The 23,705-nt window shown below is 37.0% G+C and overlaps 1 protein-coding gene across 7 annotated transcripts in view; it reads right to left on the bottom strand.

Annotated features, from left to right (window-relative positions):
* NBEA (neurobeachin) overlaps positions 1–23,705 on the bottom strand; it is a 691,423-nt gene that overhangs the window by 81,540 nt on the left and 586,178 nt on the right. For all 7 annotated transcript variants that reach the window (XM_047078787.1, XM_047078803.1, XM_047078809.1 and 4 more), the window contains one exon: positions 7,849–7,989. In XM_047078787.1, the coding sequence (XP_046934743.1) occupies positions 7,849–7,989 (141 nt within the window). The remainder of the gene's footprint in view (positions 1–7,848; positions 7,990–23,705) is intronic.

Raw genomic sequence — 23,705 nt, 5'->3', positions numbered from 1 at the left:
CTGTGTTAATTGGGAAGGACAACACCTTGGGGATAATTATGGGAATTAAATACAATGAGATAATATTGGGAAAGCTTGGAGTGGCTCACCTGACACAGAGTTATAAAAATGACAACAGCTTTATGCACCGTGTCGAGTATTCACTGCTGGGCCTCATACCAGACCGCCAGTTCACCAGACAACCTGACCAGACTCTTAGTGCCTTAGGCCTCATTCATCTCTGCATCCTTAGCACCAAGTATTGTGCTTGGCTCATGGTTTGTGTTTCATAAATGTTTCTTCAGGGGCACCTGGATGGCTCAAGCGTCAGGCTGTTGATCATGGCTCAGGTCATGATCTCTCGGTTCACGGGATGGAGCCCCACTTTGGGCTCCTGCTGACAGTGTGGAGCCTGCTTGGGATTCTCGGTCTCCCTCTCTCTCTGCCCTTCCCCTGCCCTCTTTCTCTCTATCTCTCAAAATATAAATAGGGGCACCCGAGTGACTTAGTCGGTTGAGTGTCCAACTTTGGCTTAGGTCATGGTCTCGCCGTTTGTGGGTTTGAGTCCCTCATCAGGCTCTCTGCTGTCAGTGCAGAGCCTGCTTGGGATCCTCTGTCCCCCTCTCTCTCTACCCTTCCTCTGCTTGCTTGCTCTCTCTCAGAAACGAATATAAAAAAAAAGATTATAAAAAAAGTAACTTCAGAATCCACTTCTTCATTATTCTAGGATGCCAATGTGCTTTTATCTTTTTGTTTTTCTTTGTGGGCCATAGGCAGGGATTAATTTACAGGGATGGGACTTGTCTCTACAATTTTTAACCTATTACACTGAAGTGGGCGAAGACCCATTCATACGTGCAAAACCTTACTTTTTATCATCAGCCACTAAAAGCTGATCTCTATCCTGACATAAATGATAAAGTCCTTCCTGGTTTTCAAACCTTAACAAAGGTATGTCAGGAATAGCCCAGATGGGCATAGCAAAAAGAAACGTGAAATTAGAGAATTACTTTTGTTTCTGGTCATGAAGTCTATGAAACTGGTGGCACCCAAAAGCGGAGAATACTGAATGCCACATTCCACAGTTTTAAGTAGCTTTTAAAAAGATCTGATTAACAACTGTTTTAGGGTCACATAGTACATTACTGACAAATATTGTCATTATTCCTGAAGGCCTCCAGCTGCAACAGTGGTCGAGTACGAATAGAAATTGATAACCTATTTGTTTCTAAGTGAGTATTGATCTTTCAAGCTCTGATTACCGTGGAGATTACCTTTTCCCATGTGTTTCCTTATTATGTTCAAGGCACAGTGGAAGGCTTTTCTTTTTCCATTTAGGCTAACATAGAGGATTAAGTGGTATATGAAGCTTAAGAAACTTTTATATTTTTTCACCTAATATGCTGATTTGACCATTTTCCACATATACATTACCACAGTAGATGATTTATCATTATACTAGAAAAGCTTTCTGTTTGCAAGATGTACAAATGAATAAATATTAAGTAGAAATTTCAGAAAATAAAAATGCTGGCATTTCTTGGGCTTTACGAACTTCCTATTAGGTCCTGCAATACTAATGGTTGATAGCATTCCTCCTTCTCCTAACTACATCTACCCTAAGATCACTTCCTATCTTCCAACACTGCTTTAGTACTAGAAAACCAAACTAGCTAGGCCTGTGCTGGGTAATACCTGTCCCACTGAATTTTATCATCACTTTTATCCCCTGCAAAGATACTACTAACAACCTTTCTTGCCTTTCAATGATTACAGACTGATCAATTCCATACTGGGCAATCTAACTCTGTTCCCCTGTTTCTCTTCTCTTCACTCAACCCCTTTATTTTCTGTCTTCTATAATATTTGCTCCATAATCTCGTAAGTCTTTTCTCAAGTCCCTCTCCCCCGTACCTGCCTTCTTTTCCTTCCTTTCATTTCATTTGAAGCAAATCCCATTCATGGGTAATGGGTAGGGTTTGGTACATAACTATACCAAAGAAGAGGTGTATATCTTGAAGTGACACAAAGCATAAAAAGATCAAAGGGAAGGGAAATAAGAGCTACTGAGCACCCTTCTGTCCTCAGCACTGTATTATCTCAGTTAATTCAGTCCTCATGATTATCCTTCAGAGTAGGTATAATGGTTCCCATTTTACATTTGAGAAATTCAGCATTACATTCTAGGAAATGGAGGAACCGTTATTTGTATTGTGCATTGTTTAACTCTACAAGTTTATTTTCTCACATTGCTTTCAAATGAATCTAGATGTATCTTTTAGAATCTTCAAAAAGACTCTTGTAACTAACCTGCATACTTATTATAAATCAGGCGTTTGATTAAAAATTCCAAATCTTTATGGAGCTTCCTCAAAAAGTTATTAATAGAACTATAATATGACCCAACTATTCTATTTCTGGGTATTTGTCTAAAGAATACAAAGAGACCAATTTGCAAAGATACATGTACTCGTATGTTCATTGTAGTATTATAATTTACAATAATGAAGACATGGAAACTACTTAAGTGTCCATTGACAGATGTGTGCATAAGGAAGTTGAGGTACATTTACACAGTAGACTACTACTCAGCTATAAAAATGAATGAAATCTTGCCCTTTGTAATAATATGGATAGACCTTGAGTGTATTACATGCTAAGCAAAGTAAATCAGATAAGGAAGGACAAAGATTTCACTCATATGGAACCTACAAGCAAAACAAATGAACACATGAAATAAAACAAAAACAAATTCGTAGATTTTGTACGTACGGGTTTGGGTGGTGGGTGAAATGGGTGAAGAGGGTCAACTGTGTGGTGGTGGATGGTAACTAGACTATGTAGGGAATACAGATGTCAAATCATAAAGGTGTATACCTGAAACTTACATAACAATATATTCAGTAGCATTATCTTTTGGTTTTAATTACAATACCTGCAAAAGTGTTTCCACTATTTCTTCACTAGAAAGATACACTTTTAAAGATATAGTATGGTGTGAACAGGCTCTTGGGTAGGCTTTCCAAAAAAAACCATAATTTATTTTTAAAAGTCCCAAATTCCAAACAACTAATTTATAAGTGAACTTTTTTTGCACAACCTATTTAACTTCCTTAAAGATTATGATTAAATATTAGACAAATGAGATTTGAATATGTAGGTGGAATATAGTGAATTTGGAAGGTGAATAGGTTACTGAGGGATGTAAAGGTCAGAGAGTAAGATTTAATTACTTTTGTGTATATGTTATACACTATATGTTCAGGGTAAGATTTAAAGTAAAAACATTCCAAGTTAAGTGTGCCTTTTATGCTGGTTAGTATCTGGGGAAACTCCAAACTCCACCATAATAGTTAATTCATCATTTGCCCAATGGCTGCTATCAAGGAATAAGCTTTACAGAGTCTGGTAATTCAGACAAGTGACTTCACTGTTAGTCTGTCTAAAATAATATTTTAAATTTAAAGTAATGAGATATGTAGTTGATTAGCATCTTAAAGCAGTTATTATCATTGTTGTACTCAATAAACTGATTGAAACAAATAATGAGTTTAATGACTTTGGGTCCAAAAGACTTGAAAGGTAAAGGGCAAATACTTTCACCTGTGTTTTGTTTTTTTGAACAAAGTCTTAGCGACATGAATCTTAATGCATTTTCTACTTCTTAAACTCCATGGGATAGGAGTGAGGAAACCACAATTCCCTGGGCCATTAGGTTAAACACTTACTAAGCTATTAGACCAGGATACTTCTATTTATAACAGCGTGACATAAGATGTGTCAGCTAAACGAGTCCCCATAAAAGCAGTCCTATAGGTCTGTTCTGTCCAATACAGTAGGCACTTCAACGTGTGACTCCTGAGTACCTGAACTATGGCTCGTTCAAACTGAATGTGCTCTAAATATAAAAGACATTCTGGATTTCAAAGACTTAGTAGCCCCCAAAAGTAAAATACATCATTAAAAATTTTTATGTTGGTTAAGTGTTGAAATTGTAACACTTTGAATATACTGGGTTAACAAATATGTTTGTTAAAATTAATTTCACCTATTTCTTTTTACTCTTCAATGTGGCTACTAAAAATTTCAAATTACATAAGTGACTTGCATTCTATTTCCATGGTGCAGCACTATTATAGGTAATACTAGAAGCGGATGTGTAGAATGAATGTGCATAGAATTTCTGCCATACTCTTGTACAGATTCAAATTTGTACTCCATTTCACTGGAATAATAAGTCAATTCAAGGATGAATTATCATTTATGTCTTGAGGAAGTATTTAGCTTTATTGGAGATACAAGATTGTTAACTTAAACCAAGCTGTTGATAGCAAGTATTTTTACAGATTCACACAAATAAGTCTTCTAAATCTGGCTTCAGTCTAATTTGATCACACAGAAACCACCAAATACCAATTTATATATTTCAAAATAATATCACATATATAATCTCAATTAAATCTCAAACAACCCAGTTGAAATGTCCTTTCTGAAATGATTCCTGATTTTTTTTTTATCACCAAAATACCTGAGAAAGGTGTCTCACTCTCCTTATGGCAGTGGCTCACTACAGCAATGACTGTCCCTGATGGAACCCAAGGTGATAGGAAAAGACCTCCCAGGATGAATACCTCTGGTTTCACTGCTTTCTAAAAACTTCCTTTTCTAACAGTTTTGGAAGTCCCTTTGAGAATGAACTCTATGAAGCCAAATACACAGGAGGTATATCTCAAGGGTTGCTTAAGCCCCAGTATCCCTTTTCTTGCTCTGTAGAGTGAATTCTAAGCAGCAAATATAACTTTAACTTTACTGACACACTTTTTCTCTAGGTTTTTTTTTAACCCCTTTGCTGATATTTTTATTATAACATTTGTAACATGCACTGCTAATCCATAATTTCCCACTGGTGGTGGTAATGACTGAGAATTTGGTTTCATGGTCTCACCATTTGGTGATCAGAAAATTTATTAGCCTTTTTGTTTTCCGGTCTGCCTATTTGTGAGCCCAAATCAAATAAGAACATATTTTATGTCCCTTGTAAAGGACACCAGCTCCTTGAAATCTTGACTGGTAATTTTTTGTGTTTCTGTGTTTTGTTTTGACCTGTGGCTGACATTACAGGATAGAAGCTATAAGTCCTCAATATATTTGTGTGTCTGTAATTCAGAAAAGCCTTTAACTCTTTTGTGAGTGTGAAGTATTTCCCTACATCTGGAGTGTATTAAAAAATGATTACAACCCATAAACCAAGGTACTCTGTTCTGATTGGTTTATAGGGGTAAATGGGCACCTATTTAAATCTCATATTCCTCAAAAATTAACAGAAAATAAAGAAATAGAAATTGTTATTCTTTAAAAGTGCTAGAGTTAAAAAATATTTCTTAAGAAACTGTTAGCTCAGGAAAAAAAAAAAAGAAACAGCTCAGAAACATTTTTATAAAAGAATCTGAGTTCACGTAATTAAGGTAAACCTTTAGAAAATTAGACAATACCTTTGGGCTAAAAAAAGTTTTATGTATTTTTCTTTAGTTTATAATTACAGAGTTTATTTTTTTTTAATTTTTTTTAACGTTTATTTATTTTTGAGACAGAGACAGAGAGAGACAGAGCATGAACGGGGGAGGGGCAGAGAGAGAGGGAGACACAGAATCGGAAGCAGGCTCCAGGCTCTGAGCCATCAGCCCAGAGCCCGACGCGGGGCTCGAACTCCCAGACCGTGAGATCGTGACCTGAGCTGAAGTGGGACGCTTAACCGACTGAGCCACCCAGGCGCCCCCAGAGTTTATTTTTAAAATAAGATTTGGGTTTATTTTCTCATAGGTTAGTTAAACTTAACTTTTTAAAACTACTCATACTGCTTTAAGATTATAAAAAATATAAAATTTGTGTTAAGTTAAACTGGGTCATAATTCTGGCAAATCTTTTTTTGTAGTAAGAGTAATTATAGCATATTACCTATCAGTGATTTCCAAGCTACTTAAAAGATACTCATACTATATTTGTGGTGAGTTCAATTTGTCCCCATAACAGAGAGAATGTTTGAGAAAGACCTCCAAACTAAAGCTGTCATTTAGGCAGAGAAAAAAAAATCTTTGAAAATAGAAGATGCGGTTCCAGGTACACACATTTTCATGTAGGCTACTTTACTGATGTGCTTCTGAGGCAAATCTGTCTCATGAAAAAGAGTGGTCTGAGCTATATTTTGGTAAGGAGAGAAGACATTGTTGACTATATTTATTTACAGATTTGGGTTAGCATTCCATAATACTCCTTGGTTGCTTATAGTAAAAAAAAAAAATGGGGGGGGCGCCTGGATGTCTCAGTCAGTTAAGCGTCTGACTTCGGCCCAGGTCATGATCTCACAGTCCATGAGTTCAAGCATCGCGTCAGGCTCTGTGCTGACAGCTTAGAGCCTGGAGCCATTCTGTGTCTCCCTCTCTCTCTGCCCCTCCCCAGCTCATGCTTGCACTCTATCTTTGTCAAAAATAAACAAACTTAAAAAAATTAAAAAAAAATCAGACCATCTGACTCCAGTAACTGCTCTTAACTAGACGGGATTGAAGAAGGCAAGACGAAAGGCAAGAAGATTTGTTAAGGGCTTCTGCAGTAATCTAGATGAGAAATAATGGGAACTTAAACTAAGGAAATGCCAGGGTTAATAGAGAAAGGAGACTGCGGAGATATTTAGCTGATAGAACCTATCTGATGTGATATCTGATTGGATGTAGCAGGCTGCCAAAACAGAGAAAATATCTAGATCATGTTAACTCTGTGAGCGATCACATCATTTATTTAGGTTGGAAATACAGGAAGAACCACAACAGGTTTGTGAGGAGATGAGAAATTCACTTTTGGAAATGGTGTTTATGGTATTATGAGATGTTCAGGTAGAAATATCCAGTAGGCACTTGAAAATAAAGGTTGGGAGCCCAAGAGAAATGCTTGCAATGAAGACAGAAGCTGGAAGTCGTTAGCTTATAATTGAATGGCATAGCCCGGATAAAGTATACAGAAAAATTCTGGGGACCAGAAACACTGAGAAAAAAATACCTGAGCATGAGACTGGGCAGGGCAGTTAGGATGGTAGGAGATAAACCAGGAGAGGATATTGTCTAAGGAACCATGGAAGGGAAGACTTTCAAGAAGAAGAAAGTGAACAATGATGCCAAATGCTTCATTCAGATAGATCACGGTATGAGATGGGAACCATAACTTGTGACTTCTGCAACAACAATTCAGTGAAGTGATGGGTGTGGAAGCTGAATAGCCAGGTTAAAGACTGAATGAGATGTGATGAGCAGAGATGAGCCTAGCACAATGCAGTTCAGTGGAGGCTGTGTTTACATGTGACTATGCAGGGAGAGAACGTAACTGCAAGGTTGGTGGGGATGGCAAGGAAGCTTGCATGGATGTGCATACGTGTGCATGCATGTTACGTATGTATGTGTATGTGTGCGTGTCTATGTGTGTATGTATTTGAAAGATCAGAGAGACCTTAATGAGTTAGGAGAAATAAAAAAATAACAGAAAGAAGACTTTCAAACATTTAGAAATTGTTCTTGAGGTATACTGTCCAAGAAGCAAGACTGAGAGGGCCAGGGGAGAGTGCCAGCTTGCGACCTTCAGTGGACAAAGGAAACAGTGGATATTAAGGATGCACTCCAGGAGTCTGGTTCCTTTTATAACTGGTTTAGGCTTAAGAAGCTCACAATAATCTATCTTCCTAACCCGATTTTGCAAATGAGAAAACTTATTTTCAAAAAGGATTCAGGTCTTGCTAGAGTTTGAAATCTCTCGTTTCTACTTCACTGGTCTCTAACCTTTGTTTAAAACAAATAACAAGTATAGTAATTTAATGAAGATACTCACAATTCGAACAAGCCAGGATAAGGTAGATGTTGCTGTTGAGTAATGTGTATTATAATGGTAGGGGGGGCTTTGATCATCTTCCCATGTCTCATAACGTTCTGCATAAAACACAGCTCTCTTTGGGTTCAAAGCACCGATTGGCTATACAAAGAGAAAAGAAGACTTTCACTTAATACAGTCATATTAAACATTCTATATTATAACTATATCCTGAAAGTATTTACCATCCATTCATTTAACCATAGAGCATAAAGAAATTATTTTGTATTATGTTTCATCAAATTTGATTTTTATATTGATTACTTGCTAAAAATCTCTCAGGAGGATGACTTATATGTGCACAGTTTCTGGATTTACAAAAAGTTTCAGCAAACTGGATTACTAGGAACGATCCAGTTTAAACTATCAAGGCAAAACCAATACTTTTAATGTCATTTTCCTGCCTCCGTAACAATAATCATAATAAAAGTTTAGCTTGATCATAGGAGATCCAATGAGGAGAAAGTGAGGAAGTTGACCATGTGATAACCATATTAGAGAAAACCTTATCTTACTAGAGGGCCACCCAGATTGTGAAAGATAATAATGACCCATAAGGAAACCCTGTTGGAATGCTAGTTCCATTCTGTTACTATACAAATGAATCATGTATTCTTTTTATTAAGTGGAAGTACAAACCTAAGGCTGATGAAAATAATCCAGACAATTCAGATTCCCTACAAAGCATTTTGTAAGGTCACTAAGACCTTTCCTATCAGTACCACCACACTCCCAATTATGATGTTAATCCCTATAGTGAAGCTCAGTATCCTGAGCATTACACACACACACACACACACACACACACACACACACACACATATATACACACACACAGACACACACATATATATATTTTTTCAACAAAGCTTGTGTTAACTGGATCATTGTCTCCAACTTCTTGGCACACATAATCATTAAGAATTTCTAGCATATAGTCTTCATGATCTCAAGGAACAAATTGTTTTAGCTTCAGCTTTTGTCTGATTTTGGTTTATGGGACATGGAGTCCATTTCATGATAGATAATAGCTGCATTATTTTGTTTTAGGATGCATACTATATATACATATATATATATATATATAGAGAGAGAGAGAGAGAGAAGAAAAGATGAATACTAAGTATAATATAGAACTCCTTTATTCAAAATTTAATATTACTAGTTAACTATGAAGTTCCCCCCAGGGCTTAATTTTAACAAGATAAGTAGTAGAAAATTAGTGTTTCGATGGGACAAATGGTGTTACACAAGAGAGAAAGATTCATTTATGAATTGCTTGTAAGCTTTTTCTTTGGGTCCCAGGGGACTAATTCAAATAACACAATGATGTCAGCAGTTAAAAGTCTGTTAGAATTTCTATAATAAACTCTTACTTGCAATGGCTCTTATCTTTAACATTAAAATTATTTGTAAACTATGTTCATTTTTCTTTAACCTAATTATAACTTAAAGACTAAAAAACTTATTAAAATTTTTTTTAAAACTTTGGTTTAACTTAATTATTCAAAAAATATTAAGAACTTTTGTTTTAATATGTTTCTAAATGTTCGAAGGCTTAAATTTTCTTTGCTAAATTTCACTGTTCATCTCTCAAATCTTTTTACATAGAAATAAAAAGGCTATGTCATTTCATTAAATGTCATATAAAATATTAATAATATTTAAAACAAATGTGTCATTAATGTTTTGGTAAAAGGGTAATGACTACAGTAGAATGAATGTGAGTTGTAATGGAATTGACATCCTTTTTCTTTTAAGATGGCCAACATATTTTATACTTTCCTAGAGTTACAGACGTCTGTTTTTCTAACTCAGTATTAAAAGTCTATTTTTTCAAAGCATTTAAAATGTTTAATACTTTGTTCTGTCTTGAATATGTTAATGGATCTTTCACATGCATAAAATGTCTGCATGATCTGTAAAGATTGCCATTATTTGAGATTGTTGGTTCTGTAAGACCTCACAAAACCTTCTTGAAAAAGGTAAAAGTCCTTCCTCTAATATTTTCCAGCCTTCTCCTCAACTACTGAAAAAGGGATAAAATAAATATTTACACTTTTAAGTTTACTCAAGTTTCATCCAATGTCATTTTATTGGAATGTTTTAAAGAATAATATTTTGTAGGAAACAGTTGCACAGTATTAAAGTATGTATATGCCTCCCTTAGTAACTTCTTAAAATGTTTCCAAGTTTGAATTTTTATCTAACACATTTAGGAATGAATTTTATAAAACAAAATGTATATGATCTAATTTGTTCTTGTTATTTATCTATAATTTTGTTCTAATAATCAATTAGCAATAAATCATGTAAAGGAAAAATGCTTCAAAATGTCTGAGAAATGAAAATTTCATCACAGATGACATATTTTCTTATGGGATCCAAACATATAGTGTGTGTGTGTATCTGTCTATCTATCTATCTATCTATCTATCTATCTATCTGTCTATCTATCATCTACCTGCCTATAATTACCTACTGACCCATGTATAAGTTGATATGGTGGTAAGTATATTATCGTTTTAAAATTTGAGCAAAAAATGCAATGTCAAAACCATTTGGATTTAGCAAATGAATAAGGCAGGAATTCTGGTGAAAAAGTAAAACTTTACTCAATAAAATGTAAATTTTACATTTACAAGTAAATCTATTTTGTAATCTTTTCCCATTTTTACCATAATAACCATAGCAATTGTTGCCAATTTCCATTTCTCACAAACAGTAGGCTTTTAGGAACAGCCACCTCTATGCCTTTTAGGTGTTTCCATATGAACAGGTTTAACTGACAGTTTACAACCTGCTATTAGATTTATTATGATTTTGTTCTGGTCAGTTTGTATGCCACAATTTGACCCTGTAACAGATAAAGTGTAGCAGATCGCAGTGCAAAAATGAAAAATAAAAATCCCACTTCTGCAGCACTTTATTATTATGATCCAGTTTCTCAAACTGCTACAAAGTGTACATAGCTTGCAAAAAGAACTATTTTCCATATAAAATTGGTGGAAAATTATACATGTAACATTACATAAAACACAATTGAATTTTTTTTTTAAAATTTTTTTTTTTCAACGTTTATTTATTTTTGGGACAGAGAGAGACAGAGCATGAACGGGGGAGGGGCAGAGAGAGAGGGAGACACAGAATGGGAAACAGGCTCCAGGCTCTGAGCCATCAGCCCAGAGCCTGACGCGGGGCTCGAACTCACGGACCGCGAGATCGTGACCTGGCTGAAGTCGGACGCTTAACCGACTGCGCCACCCAGGCGCCCCCACAATTGAATTTAAAATGTTCTTGTTTTTAAGTTTATTTACTTATTTTGAGAGAGAGAGAGAGAGAGAGAGAGAGAGCGCGCGTGCACGCAAGCACACAGGGGAGGGGCAGAGATAGAGGGAGAGAGAGAATCCCAAGCACGCTCCCACTGTCAGTGTGGAGCCAGGCGCGGGGGCTCGAACCCACCAACCATGGAGATCATGACCTGAGCCAAAATCAAGAGTCGGATGCTTAATTGATTAAGCCACCCAGGCACCCCAAAATACAACTGAATTTATCAAAGAAATGGTGTTGAGGATTTTCTCTACTCTATCACTCTATTTCCCCTGTTTGAATATTAAACAGAGACATTTGTCTCAGTCTTAAATACCACAAAAAGCTTTGTTTTCCTGAAAACAAAAAACAAAAAACAAACCTGTGACTTTATTATATGGAGCAAAGATCCTGACAGATGCTCATGGAGATTTACGTTATTAAAGGCTCTGAGAAATACTATTATAAAAAGAATTGGTTAATTTTGTTCACACCAATGTTTCTTTCTTTCTTTCTTTCTTTCTTTCTTTCTTTCTTTCTTTCTTTCTTTCTTTCTTTCTTCTTTCTTTCTTTCTTCTAAAACTTCATCCTTCTTCTTGTTTTTATAATAACTATTAACAGGCAATAGAAGTAGTGCTCCCTGAAAAGTTCTGGCTAGAATCCTTACGGTACGTATTTCTGAGTGCAAACTTTTGCTTTGATTACATTTTCCTATTTTCTTTTCTTTTCTTTTTTTTTTTTTAAATTTTTTTTCAATGTTTTTATTTATTTTTGGGACAGAGAGAGACAGAGCATGAACGGGGGAGGTGCAGAGAGAGAGGGAGACACAGAATCAGAAACAGGCTCCAGGCTCCGAGCCATCAGCCCCGAGCCTGACGCGGGGCTCGAACTCACGGACCGCGAGATCGTGACCTGGCTGAAGTCGGACACTTAACCGACTGCACCACCCAGGCGCCCCTCTTTTCTTTTCTTTTAGCTTTGACCTATCAATACTTTTCTATCTTTATAAAACCTTACAAGTTTTATGGGACAGGTATATAAATTAAAGAGGTAAAAATGAATAACAAAGATAATTTAAATAAAAAAACACTAACTGGGTAAATGGTACTCTATGAGGAATTAAAAGAACTTTAGAGAATGTGCAAGTCTGGGCATACAGCTGTATTATGAATAAATGCATCAAAAATAAATGTGGTGCAATTGTAAATGGGATTGATTCCTTGATTTCTTTTATGGTTGCTTCGTTGTTGGTGTATAGAAATAGATTTCCACACACTGATTTTATATCCTGTGACTCTGAATTCATGATGTTCTGGCAATTTTTTGGGTTTTCTACATAAAGTATCATGTCATCTGCAAATAGTTAAATCTGACTTCTTCTTTGCTGATTTGCATGCCTTTATTTCTTTTTGTTGTCTGAGGCTGAGGCTGAGGCTGAGGCTAAGACTTCTAGTACTAAATTAAGTAGTAATGGTGAGATGGGCATCCTTGTCTTGTTCCTGCCCACAGGGGAAAGGTTCTCAGTTTTTCCCCATTGAGGATGATACTAGCTGTGAGCCTTTTGTATATGGCCTTTATGATGTTGAGGTATGTTCCCTCTATCCCTACTTTGTTAAGGGTTTTTATCAAATATCACATGACATCACTCATGTGGAATTTAAGGAACAAAACAGATAAACATACGGGGGGGGGGGAAGAAAGAGGAGAGAGGAAAACAAACCACAGGACACTCTTAATGATAGAGAACAAACTTAGGGTTCATGGAGGGAGGTGGGAGGGAGATGGGCTGGATGGGTGATGGGTATTAAGAAGGTATGAGTAAAGGGGTCCCTTGGTGGCTTAGTCAGTTGAGCATCTGACTTCAGCTCAGGCCATGATCTCATGGTTCATGGTTTGAGCCCTGCATTGGGGCTTGCTGCTGATACCCTCTTTGGATTCTCTGTCACCTCCAACCTCTCTGCCCCTCCCCCTCTCATTCTTTCTCAAAAAAATAAACAACAAAAAAATATTTTGGGGTTCCTGGGTAGCTCAGTTGCTTGAGCGACCCACTTCAGCTCAGGTCATGATCTCACAGTTTGTGAGTTTGAGCTCCGCGTCGGGCTCTGTGCTGACAGCTCGGAGCCTGCAGCCTGCTTTGGATTCTGTGTCTCTCCCTCTCTCTGCTCCTCCCCTGGTCATGCTCTGTGTGCGTCTCTCTCTCAATAGTAAGTAAACGTTAAAAAAATTAAAAAAAAACAAAAGAAGGTATGAGCACTGGGTGTTGTACATAAGTGACGAATCACTGAATTCTACTTCTGGAAGCAACATCGCACTATATATTAACTAGCTAAAACATAAATAAAAAAATCAAATCAAATAAAAAAAGAAACAAATCACCACAAAATAAAATATAAATTAAATTTATTGAATGTAAAAAAATAAAATCAACGTAGATTTGCTTGAGGCATAGTCAATGCCATTAAAATAGATCACAAGTTTTAGGAATAAAAAAGGGTTTTAAGGAGGAATCAGAGGTCCAATTAAAGTAATATTAATAATACTGAAGTCTGGTATTTCAAAAAGAACTTGAAAATCCTCGCCATGTTCACAGTATTAGGATTCTACTTGTGTGTGTAAAATATTTACGAGCTTGCGATTGCGAGTGCTCTCGGCTTGCAAATGCTAATGGTACTATATATTTATATAACATATGTTTTCACATCCATTTTCTAGATTGATTTTCATAGGTTTCTGAGGTGGGCAAGGCATTCATTATGGACCCAATTTCATGAGGAGGAAACAGGTACCAGAGCCTCTATTCTTTCCACAGCACTACACTGCCATTTCATTGCTAAATATGAAATTCTGATCTTGATGTCATTTTTTTCTTCTATAACTGCCTACTTAATTCCTCAACCATCACAGATCCTCAGAAATGGAATACACCCTACAGGCCTACCAGTCCAACTCTCTCACATTATAAATGAGAACAATGAAGAAAAGTCAAATCAAGATCACATTGCTAGTCAGAGGCTATCCATTTCACAGAACCAGCGGAAGCTTTGTGCTACACACAGCTGGAAGCGGGGTGGAGCCCATTGATCTGTTTGGCTCACTAACTATCGCTTTTGTTATCTCAATACTCTCAACATATCTGAGCTTCTAACATATCGAACTTATCTTGTTATCTTTCACTATAGTAACCAAGGGCTTGGGAATCCTGAGAAGAAGCTTCAAGAATTCTTGTCTTTTCATTTTGTTCAGTCATGAGCTGTCTATCATCATTCTTAAAATTCTCAGTTATGACTGACCGTATAGAAATCATACCTACAGATGCTTCTGTGCTCAAGGAAACTCCCTGCCTCTTTTCTTATCTGACCAGGGAATTTCAGTGCATTCTTCCGGAAGCAGCTCAAATTTCATCTGTGAAGGCCTACAGGACACTATCTGATAATAGGCAGGTTTATGACTTTTTTTTTACCCAGTAGACTAGCCCTTCAAGGCAATCGCTTTTATTCATCTCTATGTTCTGAGAACCTAATACAGTACTTGGTTCTTTTTAGGTACATAATAAATTCTGAGTGAGGGAAGACTGACTGATCTGATTATATAACATTTAAATTTCCACATGGAAACTTTAGAGAAAAATTTTAGGCAAAATCAAAAGACAAACAACAAAGTAAAAAATATTTATAGCACATACGATAAAAGGCTAGTTTCCTTAAAAAGTGAGCCCTTACAAATCAATAAGAAACCGATGAATAATCTAATTGAGTAAATGAGCAAATGAGATGAACAGGCAATTTATAGATGCAAATTTCCAATATATACAGGAAAAACAGCACCAGCTGATCCAGTATACTGGATATATACTCTCTTTCTGTTCACCATGCATTACTCTTTCTTCCTTTATGAACCACTCCTTCCCTACTCTCCGTATACCTGGTTCAGGTGGGCTGACTCCAGTACCAGATGCCCTGGGTGAGCGTGTGATCCAGACCTGTCAATCAGCATCTTCTATCCATATGGCTACTAAGACTGGTACGGAAATGAGCCGATGGTTCAACTTACTCCAATGAAATTTCGCTGAAACTATCTGGGAAAGAAGGTTTCTCTTTTCCTAGTGGGGTTACAAAGGCATCACTGCAGTAACATAAGGAAGCCTGTCTCAAAATGAAGCCAAAGAGAAAAAATACCAGAGATGTAGTGTCCCATGACACTGGTGAGCCCTTGGATTCAGTTTTCCTGAACTGACCAATCCCCGACTTCTCAGTTATTTTTTTTAAAGTTTATTTATTTATTTTGAGAGAGCAGAGACAGTGCGAGTTGGGGGAGGGTGCAGAGAGAGAAGGAGAGAGAGAATCTGATGCAGGTCTTGAACTCAAAAACCATGTGATGACCACCTGAGCCGAAACCAAAAGTTGGATGCCCAACCGGCTACGCCACCCAGGCGCCCTGCTGATTTCTCAGTTATATGGGCCAATAAAAACTTTACATTTGAAGTTATAGCCAGTTTAAGTTGATTTTCTGTTCCTTACAGTTAAAAGTCAGAAGTACACTGGCAAGTTTTAAAATGTCAAATAAACTCTATTTTTATTCATTAGATTGCCAAAAATTAAGTTTCACAATATCAATGTTAGCCAGTGTATAGCAAAACATGATATGTCATAATAATGTTGGTAGGAATATAAATTGGTATAAATTTCTCATGGGGCAAACTGGTAATATTTTTAAAAATATGCACTTGCTTTTGATCCAATCATTCCACTTGGAGGAATTTATAACATGGACAGAATCAGATACAAGAATATTTGTATTTCTTACAGCATTGCTTGAAATGGCAAACAAAACAAAACAAAACAAAACTAGGTGTAGTCTAACTATCCAATAAGGGACTATTTATTTATTATTATTTTATTTACATATGTTACCTTTTTTTAAATATGAAATTTATTGTCAAATTGGTTTCTATACAACACCCAGTGCTCATCCCAACAGGTGCCCTCCTCAATGCCCATCACACACTTTCCCCTCCCTCCCACCCCCCCATCAACCCTCAGTTGATTCTCAGTTTTTAAGAGTCTCTTATGGTTTGCCTCCCTCCCTCTCTAACTTTTGTTTTCCCCTTCCCCTCCCCCATGGTCTTCTGTTAAGTTTCTCAGGATCCACATAAGAGTGAAACCATATGGTATCTGTCTTTCTCTGTGTGGCTTATTTCACTTAGCATTACACTCTCCAGTTCCATCCACATTGATACAAAAGGCCATATTTCATTCTTTCTCATTGCCAAGTAGTATTCCATTGTGTACATAAACCACAATTTCTTTATCCATTCATCAGTTGATGGACATTTAGGCTCTTTCCACAATTTGGCTATTGTTGAGAGTGCTGCTATAAACATTGGGGTACAAGTGCCCCTATGCATCAGCACTCCTGTATCCCTTGGGTAAATTCCTAGCAGTGCTACTGCTGGGTCATAGGGTAGATCTATTTTTAACTTTTTGAGGAACCTCCACACTGTTTTCCAGAGTGGCTGCACCAGTTTGCATTCCCACCAACAGTGCAAGAGGATTCCCGTTTCTCCAGCATCTATAGTCTCCTGATTTGTTCATTTTAGCCACTCTGACTGGTGTGAGGTGATATCTCAGTGTGGTTTTGATTTGGACTATTTAAATAAATGGTGATGGGGTGCCTGGATGGTTCAGTTGGTTAAGTGGCTGACTTCAGCTCAGGTCATGATCTCACCAATTCGTGAGTTTGAGCCCTCGTCTGGTTCTTTGCTACTAGCCTGGAGCCTGCTTAAGATTCTGTCTCCCTCACTCTCTGCCCCTCCCCCACTCACACTCTGTCTCTCTCAAAAATAATTAAATGTTACATAAATGATGATATACCCATACTGCTGCATATTATGCATCTAACTGAAAAGGTTGATTTGAAAAAACTCCAAGATAAATTCATTCAGTGAATACTGAGTGCCTACTATGTGTCAGAAATTACTTTAGGCCCTACAATAAGATAAATGAGGTTGCTGTTTTCATGAAGCTTGTATTCGTGTGTGTGTGTACGTGTGTGTGTTTTTAGAGCAGAAACAGATGGATTCTAAATAAACAATTAGGTAAATGAGAAAATACCAGAGATAAGTGCTCTACTGACAATTAAAACAGAATTAATAGGATAGGAGCGCCCGGGTGATAAGCAAGGCATCTCTCAAGGAGAACCTCTAAGCAGAGATGTAAATACCCAGAAGGAGCTGGTCAAATGCAATTCAAGAATGAGAATTCACGACAGAGGAAGAACTGGTACAAAGGCCTAAGGTGTCCTGACTGACATGTTCAGGGAACAGAAAGACTGTGCCTAAAGTATAGTGGACGAGAGGAAGAGTTTAGGAGATGAGGTGATAAAATAGGTAGAGGCATATCATATGGATTTGTAGATCAGGGAAATGAAACATATTTTATGGTAAGTGAAGGGGAGGGTCAACGAATGCTTTTAAGCAGGACAAAAACAAGACCTGAACAAAAACAAGACCTGAAGTAGGCTTTATAAAGATAACTCCAATGGTTGTGTGGAGAATGGATTATAGGTAATAGTAAATTATTATTACGAGTACCAGGGTTGAAAAAGGCCATCTGCATCATAAGCAATTTCAGCATCACAGCATTATCAATAGTTTTCTTTCTTTTTTTAAAAGAGCTTATTTATTTATTTTGAGAGAGAGAGAGAGAGAGAGAGAGAGGCAGATCGAGAGAGAGAGAGAGAGAGAGAGGAGAGAGAGAATCCCAAGCAGACTCCACGCTCGGCACAGAGCCTGATGTGGGCCTCAAACTCTCAACCATAAGATCATGCCCTAAGCCAATATCAAGTGTCTGATGCTCAACTGACTGGGACACCCAGGCACCCCCAATGGCTTCCTAAAAATCTTATAGTACATATGCAATTTATTTTTGCTTAAGTATTCAGAGAAAAAATTTTTGAAGAATATACATAAAACAACAAGTGAGAATAATGGAGATTTTAGTCTTCCCTAATCCCTTTGCACTGTTTGATTAACAATTTGGTTTATAGGGGCACCTGTGTGGCTCAGTCAGTTAAGTGTCTAACTTCAGCTCAGGTCATGATCTCGTGGTTTGTGAGTTTGAGCCCCACATTGGACTCCATGCTGACAAAGTGGAGTCTGCTTGGGATTCTCTCTCTCTCTCTCTCTCTCTCTCTCTCTGCCCCTCCCCCCACTCATGCTCGCTCTCTCTCAAAATAAATAAATAATGTTTTTAATTTTCACTGATATTTGAATCACCATATATCAAAACTTCACTAGTTAAAACAAAGTTAATGACAACATGAAGAAAATAAGACAAATCCAGAAGCTGAGATTTCTATAAAAACACTGGAACAGTTTCTTTGATGACACAATATCATGAAGAAAGTGGGGGGTGGTGCTGGCTAGGAGCTATTTTATTCTAAAAGACACTTGAGAGACATAAAAATCAAGTGCAACGTGAGGTCCTTGACTGAATCTTGGCTTGAAAAAAACAAATTTTAAAGGTATATGGGAGATAAGTGGGAAAATCTGATTTAAAGTGCAGTGTTAGATAATGCTAGGGAGTTTTAACTGTCAGTCTTGTATGGGGTGATGATGGTGTTCTGGTTATGAAGAAAAATGCTTTTTTCATACTAAAGTATTTATGGGTAATGTATGATATATCTTTAATTTACTTTAAAATACTTCAGCAGAACAAAAACAAAGCTAAACATGTGAGTAATTATAATATATAAGTACTAAGTGTATTAGTAATAACTAAGTGTATTAGTTATTTTTGGTACTTTTATTTATGTTTGAAAATTGCTATACCAACAAGTCAAAATAAAATAAAGCTTGCTTGCCACAACGAAGCAAAATCTTTCAAACTCCCACTAAGACCTTTCCACTGTGGTTATGCTCTGGGGTGTTCTTATAGCTAAGAAAGTTTTTAATACAAACATTTTTGGGGCACCTGGTTGGCTTCTTGGTGGAGTGAGTGACTCTTGATCTCAGGGTTATGAGTTTGAGCCCCATGTTGAGTGTAGTAATTACTTCAAAATAAAATCTTTAAAAAAGAAAAGTTGTACTTCTAATGTGTGAAAATGTTCTCTTAAACAGATAAAGTCTCCCCTTCACAATTTTCTGCACAACATGGCCTCTCATCATCAGGTAAACTTCAGCTGTTCTCCACACAACTCCCACATCCATTCCTAATAAACAGAACCCGAAGTACTGAAGCATTGATAAGTATGTGTTAAGACGTATATTTTGCTGGCTATACTTGAGTGCAATTCTCTTTATATTTTTTTCATAGGATGAATAAACATGACTAATTACATTAGGAAGAGAGAGAGACTTTGAGCTAAAGTTGAATTTTGATTAGCAAAATTGATTAGCATATTCACAGGTCTGTCAGTTCCACACAGGACTGAAGTCTTTGGAGGTGGAGAATGGCTCCCTCAATGCATTTCTTTGCCTCCTCTGCTCCTATCACATGGCTGTCCATAGTGTAGGGCTTTTAGGAAAGGTGGGGGCATCTAAAAGATTTATTACACACTAGAATTTTTTTATTATTAAAAAACTTTTTTAATGTTTTATTTTTTGAGAGAGAGAGAGAGAGAGAGAGAGAGAGAGAGAGAGAGAGTGTGTGTGTGTGTGTGTGTGTGTGTGAGCAGGGGAGGGGCAGAGAGAAAGGGAGACATAGAATCCAAAGCAGCCTCCAGACTCCGAGCTGTCAGCACAGAGCCTGACATGGGGCTCGAACTCATACCACGAGATCATGACCTGAGTCGAAGTCAGACAATCAACTGAACCACCCAGGTGCCCTGTTTTTAGTTTTTTTTTTTTTTTGTTTGCTTGTTTTTTTCAGTATATTCTATTTACCTATTGTAGGGAAATAATAGGTAACAAATGAAAGGAAATGCAACTTATAAAACCGATGCAATCCATCATAAAGTTGTGAGGATAAAATGAGAAAATCTATGTAACGTGCTTAGCACAATTAGTACATAAGAAGTGCATGTCAAATGTTGGCTGTTATTATCATTACCCCAGGATAATTCCTAAGAAAATTATTTTAAATATCTTAGTGAAAAGTAACCAATTTTGACATAAAAAAAACAATGGAGGCATAATTAAATATCCTAAATCTTCATGTGTCAGTTCTAAAGGCTTTCTAAGTATTAAGTACTAGGATAATGATGAGCCTACAAATTAGTTTCAAGACCATCTCTACTGAAAATTCTGTTTTAGCAGGAGAGAAACGTTAAAGGAGATGGACTCTGGCCTAGTTTTGTCTTAATAATGCTGTGCTTCAGATGCGACCCCAAAGGGCATAAGCAGGCTCTTTTCCTCTCTTCAGGTAGTATTCTAAGAACATACACTGCAAAAGTGCTCCTATGGTTCCCAGTTCCTTCTCTAACAGCTTAAAGTTTTCTTTTCTTTTCTTTCATTTTTTCTTTCTTTCTTTCTTTCTTTCTTTCTTTCTTTCTTTCTTTCTTTCTTTCTTTCTTTTTCTTTCTTTCTTTCACTATTCATGTATTTATTTGACAAGTAATTTTACATCCAACATGGGGCTCGACTTCATGACCTTGGATCAAGAGTTGCATGGGGCACCCAGGTGGCTCAGTCAGTTAAGCAACCAACTTTGGCTCAGGTCATGATCTCATGGTTTGTGGGTTTGAGCCCCACTTCGGGCTCTGTGCTGACAGCTCAGAGCCTGGAGCCTGCTTTGGATTCTGTCGCCCTCTCTCTGCCCCTCCCCCACTCTGCTCTGTCTCTGTCTCTCTGTCTCAAAAATAAACACTTTTTAAAATAAATGAACACCTTTTAAAAATTAAAAAAAAAAGAGAAAAAAATGTTGCATACTGTACCAACTGAGCCAGCCAGGTGCCCCTGACAGCTTAAAGTTTTCAAAGCAGGACAGGCTCTAGCACTTTCTTCTCTTTCTCTCCCTCTCTCCCTCTCTCTCTCTCTCTCTCTTTCTCTCTGAAGGGGTAGGACAATTGGCTAAATGGGAAGGAACTAGAAAAGAGACTAGGGGACATTTAGCATAAGCTGGCAGAGCATGGGACCGGTTTGGGACTTCTGTGTACAGCCTCAGAGCTCCCTGTCACCCTATTACATATCTCCAACAAATAGTGGAGATAAAAGTGAACAAAAAAACACCTATTTCTGGTTATCACAGTGCCTATGAACCAACTCTTTTCTTTGTCTGAACTTAGTTGGTTCTTTCTTTCAGTTAGAAGGAAAAGAACATAATATGCCACTGGGTAAACTAAAAATGAATATAGATTCTTAAGGGTATGAACCAGTTCTTATTGTCTTTTTTAAAAAAATGTTTTATTTAGTTTTGAGAGAGAGAGAGCACAGGCAGGAATGGGGGAGGGACAGAGAGAAGGGAACAGAAGACCTGAAATGGGCTCTGCGCTGACATCAGTGAGCCTGATGCTGGGCTCAAACTCACAAATCAAAACCATAAGATCATAACTTGAGCCAAAGTCAGACGCTCAACCATCTTATCGTCTTCTTATCTCCAGTACTTGGCACAACGTAGGTGCGCAATAAATGCTTGTATAATGGAAGAGCAAGTACATGAATAGAAATATAAATTTAAATAAACCCAATTTTGAAATTGGTGCCTTTTTTGCATTTCCCCCCTTTGCAAGTTATACCCTCAGGTTGGATTATTCCATGAGTTTAAAACAGTCTCCAAATACTGCCAATCAATACTCCGTCTCAAAATAGTACCTCTCCTTCAACAATGCAGTATGAGCAAGTCTAACAAAAACAGTTTTCAAGTTGGGGTATACTAACGTTAAGGTGACATTCAACGTATATTTAGAAAAGTATTTCACATTTGGCAGTAGGTTTTTGGCGGGTTTTGGTATAGAATTAAATTCACACATTCACATTTTTATCTTCTGCCAAGTTTTATAGCATCATAGTCAGCTATTAATACACCCAGTAGTTTTGCCCATTCTTCAGGTTTTGTTGTTAAAACCTAAGCATTAGTGAGATTATATATTAAAATAAACAGAACGAATTTCATTTTAGATATTGTTAACTTAAGATGAAAAAGAAAAGATAAAATAACGATAGAAACTTGTGCCACATTGCTGAATGGAGCACCCCCCACACCTAACAAGGTAAACTCTCTTCTATATGGCATATAGACATTTGGCTGTACTATCATGGATGGACGGCTGAAGAGTATTCACACTTCAGTGCGTTCATTTGCATTATCACATTTCAAAGCCTCGAGGCATTATCACTTCCTTTTTTTAAGTGGCATAATAATTTGGGAAAATGGTTATGCTTATCATCATCTGTCAGTCAAACAATTCCTGTGTTAACAAAATATATTTTTTCCACTCAGTGAATGGGTGTGTGTGTGTGTGTGTGTGATGTCTTAACGCTCATGTCAATATTAGCAGGACTTGGCTTTGTGATGAAACTATTTCATTTATCAGAGGGCATGACTGGGAAATAGGAAAATTCCATTTACACTTTAATGAGCAGAGGCTGTGCTTCATGTCAAAGCCATGTAACCACTGTAATTTAAGAGCAAGGTTCGTGTGAGTATATGTGAATAACTGAATCATTAGCATATATCATGTTTTAAGATAGATTTCACCACAACGTTGCATCTCCATAAGGAAAATCTGTATACATGGAGGGAAAAATTGTCGACACCCACTACTGGTTGACTGCTGAAAAGATAAGTCAATGACATATTGTTTCATTTGCTGTCCATCATGCCAAACAATAAACATAACCTCTACCTTGTACAGGTAATACATAAAACTAGAATCTGTGAAGGCTAATCAAAACGAGGGGTCTAATAAATTTTACTGATAAAGAACTTTCACTGTTCCTGTGCTCTTTGTTCAATTAACTGGGTTAAGGAAAGAATATGAATATTATAAATGTCATAAAATATTTCAGTCTAAATAAATGTGCATCTCAAGTTTCAATAAACATTTAACTTCAGTATCTGGATGTTTAAGGTTTTGATAATTTGACAATTTAAAGAGATGAAAAGCAATTACTTTCTGCATGAGAATATCACTTTGCATCTTTTTTTTTTTAAATGTTTATTTATTTTTGAGATAGAGACAGGGTGCAAGCAGGGGAGAGGCAGAGAGAGAGAGGGAGACACAGAATCCGAAGCAGGCTCTGGGCTCCGAGCTGTCAGCACAGAGCCCGACGCGGGGCTCAAACCCACAAACTGCGAGATCATGACGTGAGCCAAAGTTGGACGCTTAACTGACTGAGCCACCCAGGGTGCCCCATGACTCTGTATCTTATTAAAAGGTATTGCTTTTTATTTTATTAGAACAAAATTAAATTAAACCATCTTTCTCTCTATTTTTTTCGATCGTACCGAAGACAGTGAGCCCTCAGCTGACAGTTACAGAAATGTGTTTTGTAGCTACCACTGAATGCTACCCGTGTGCTAGATATTACGCTACGTGCTTTTCCTACATTAGTGTGTTTAATTCTTCCAACA

Source organism: Lynx rufus, unplaced genomic scaffold (assembly GCF_022079265.1).
Source record: "Lynx rufus isolate CCGP_SWC_20201006 ecotype Redwood Valley unplaced genomic scaffold, mLynRuf1.p SCAF_1, whole genome shotgun sequence".
Lineage (NCBI taxonomy): Eukaryota > Metazoa > Chordata > Mammalia > Carnivora > Felidae > Lynx > Lynx rufus.
Note: the sequence above shows the minus strand (reverse complement) of the source record. Positions and strands in the feature narration are given on the sequence as shown.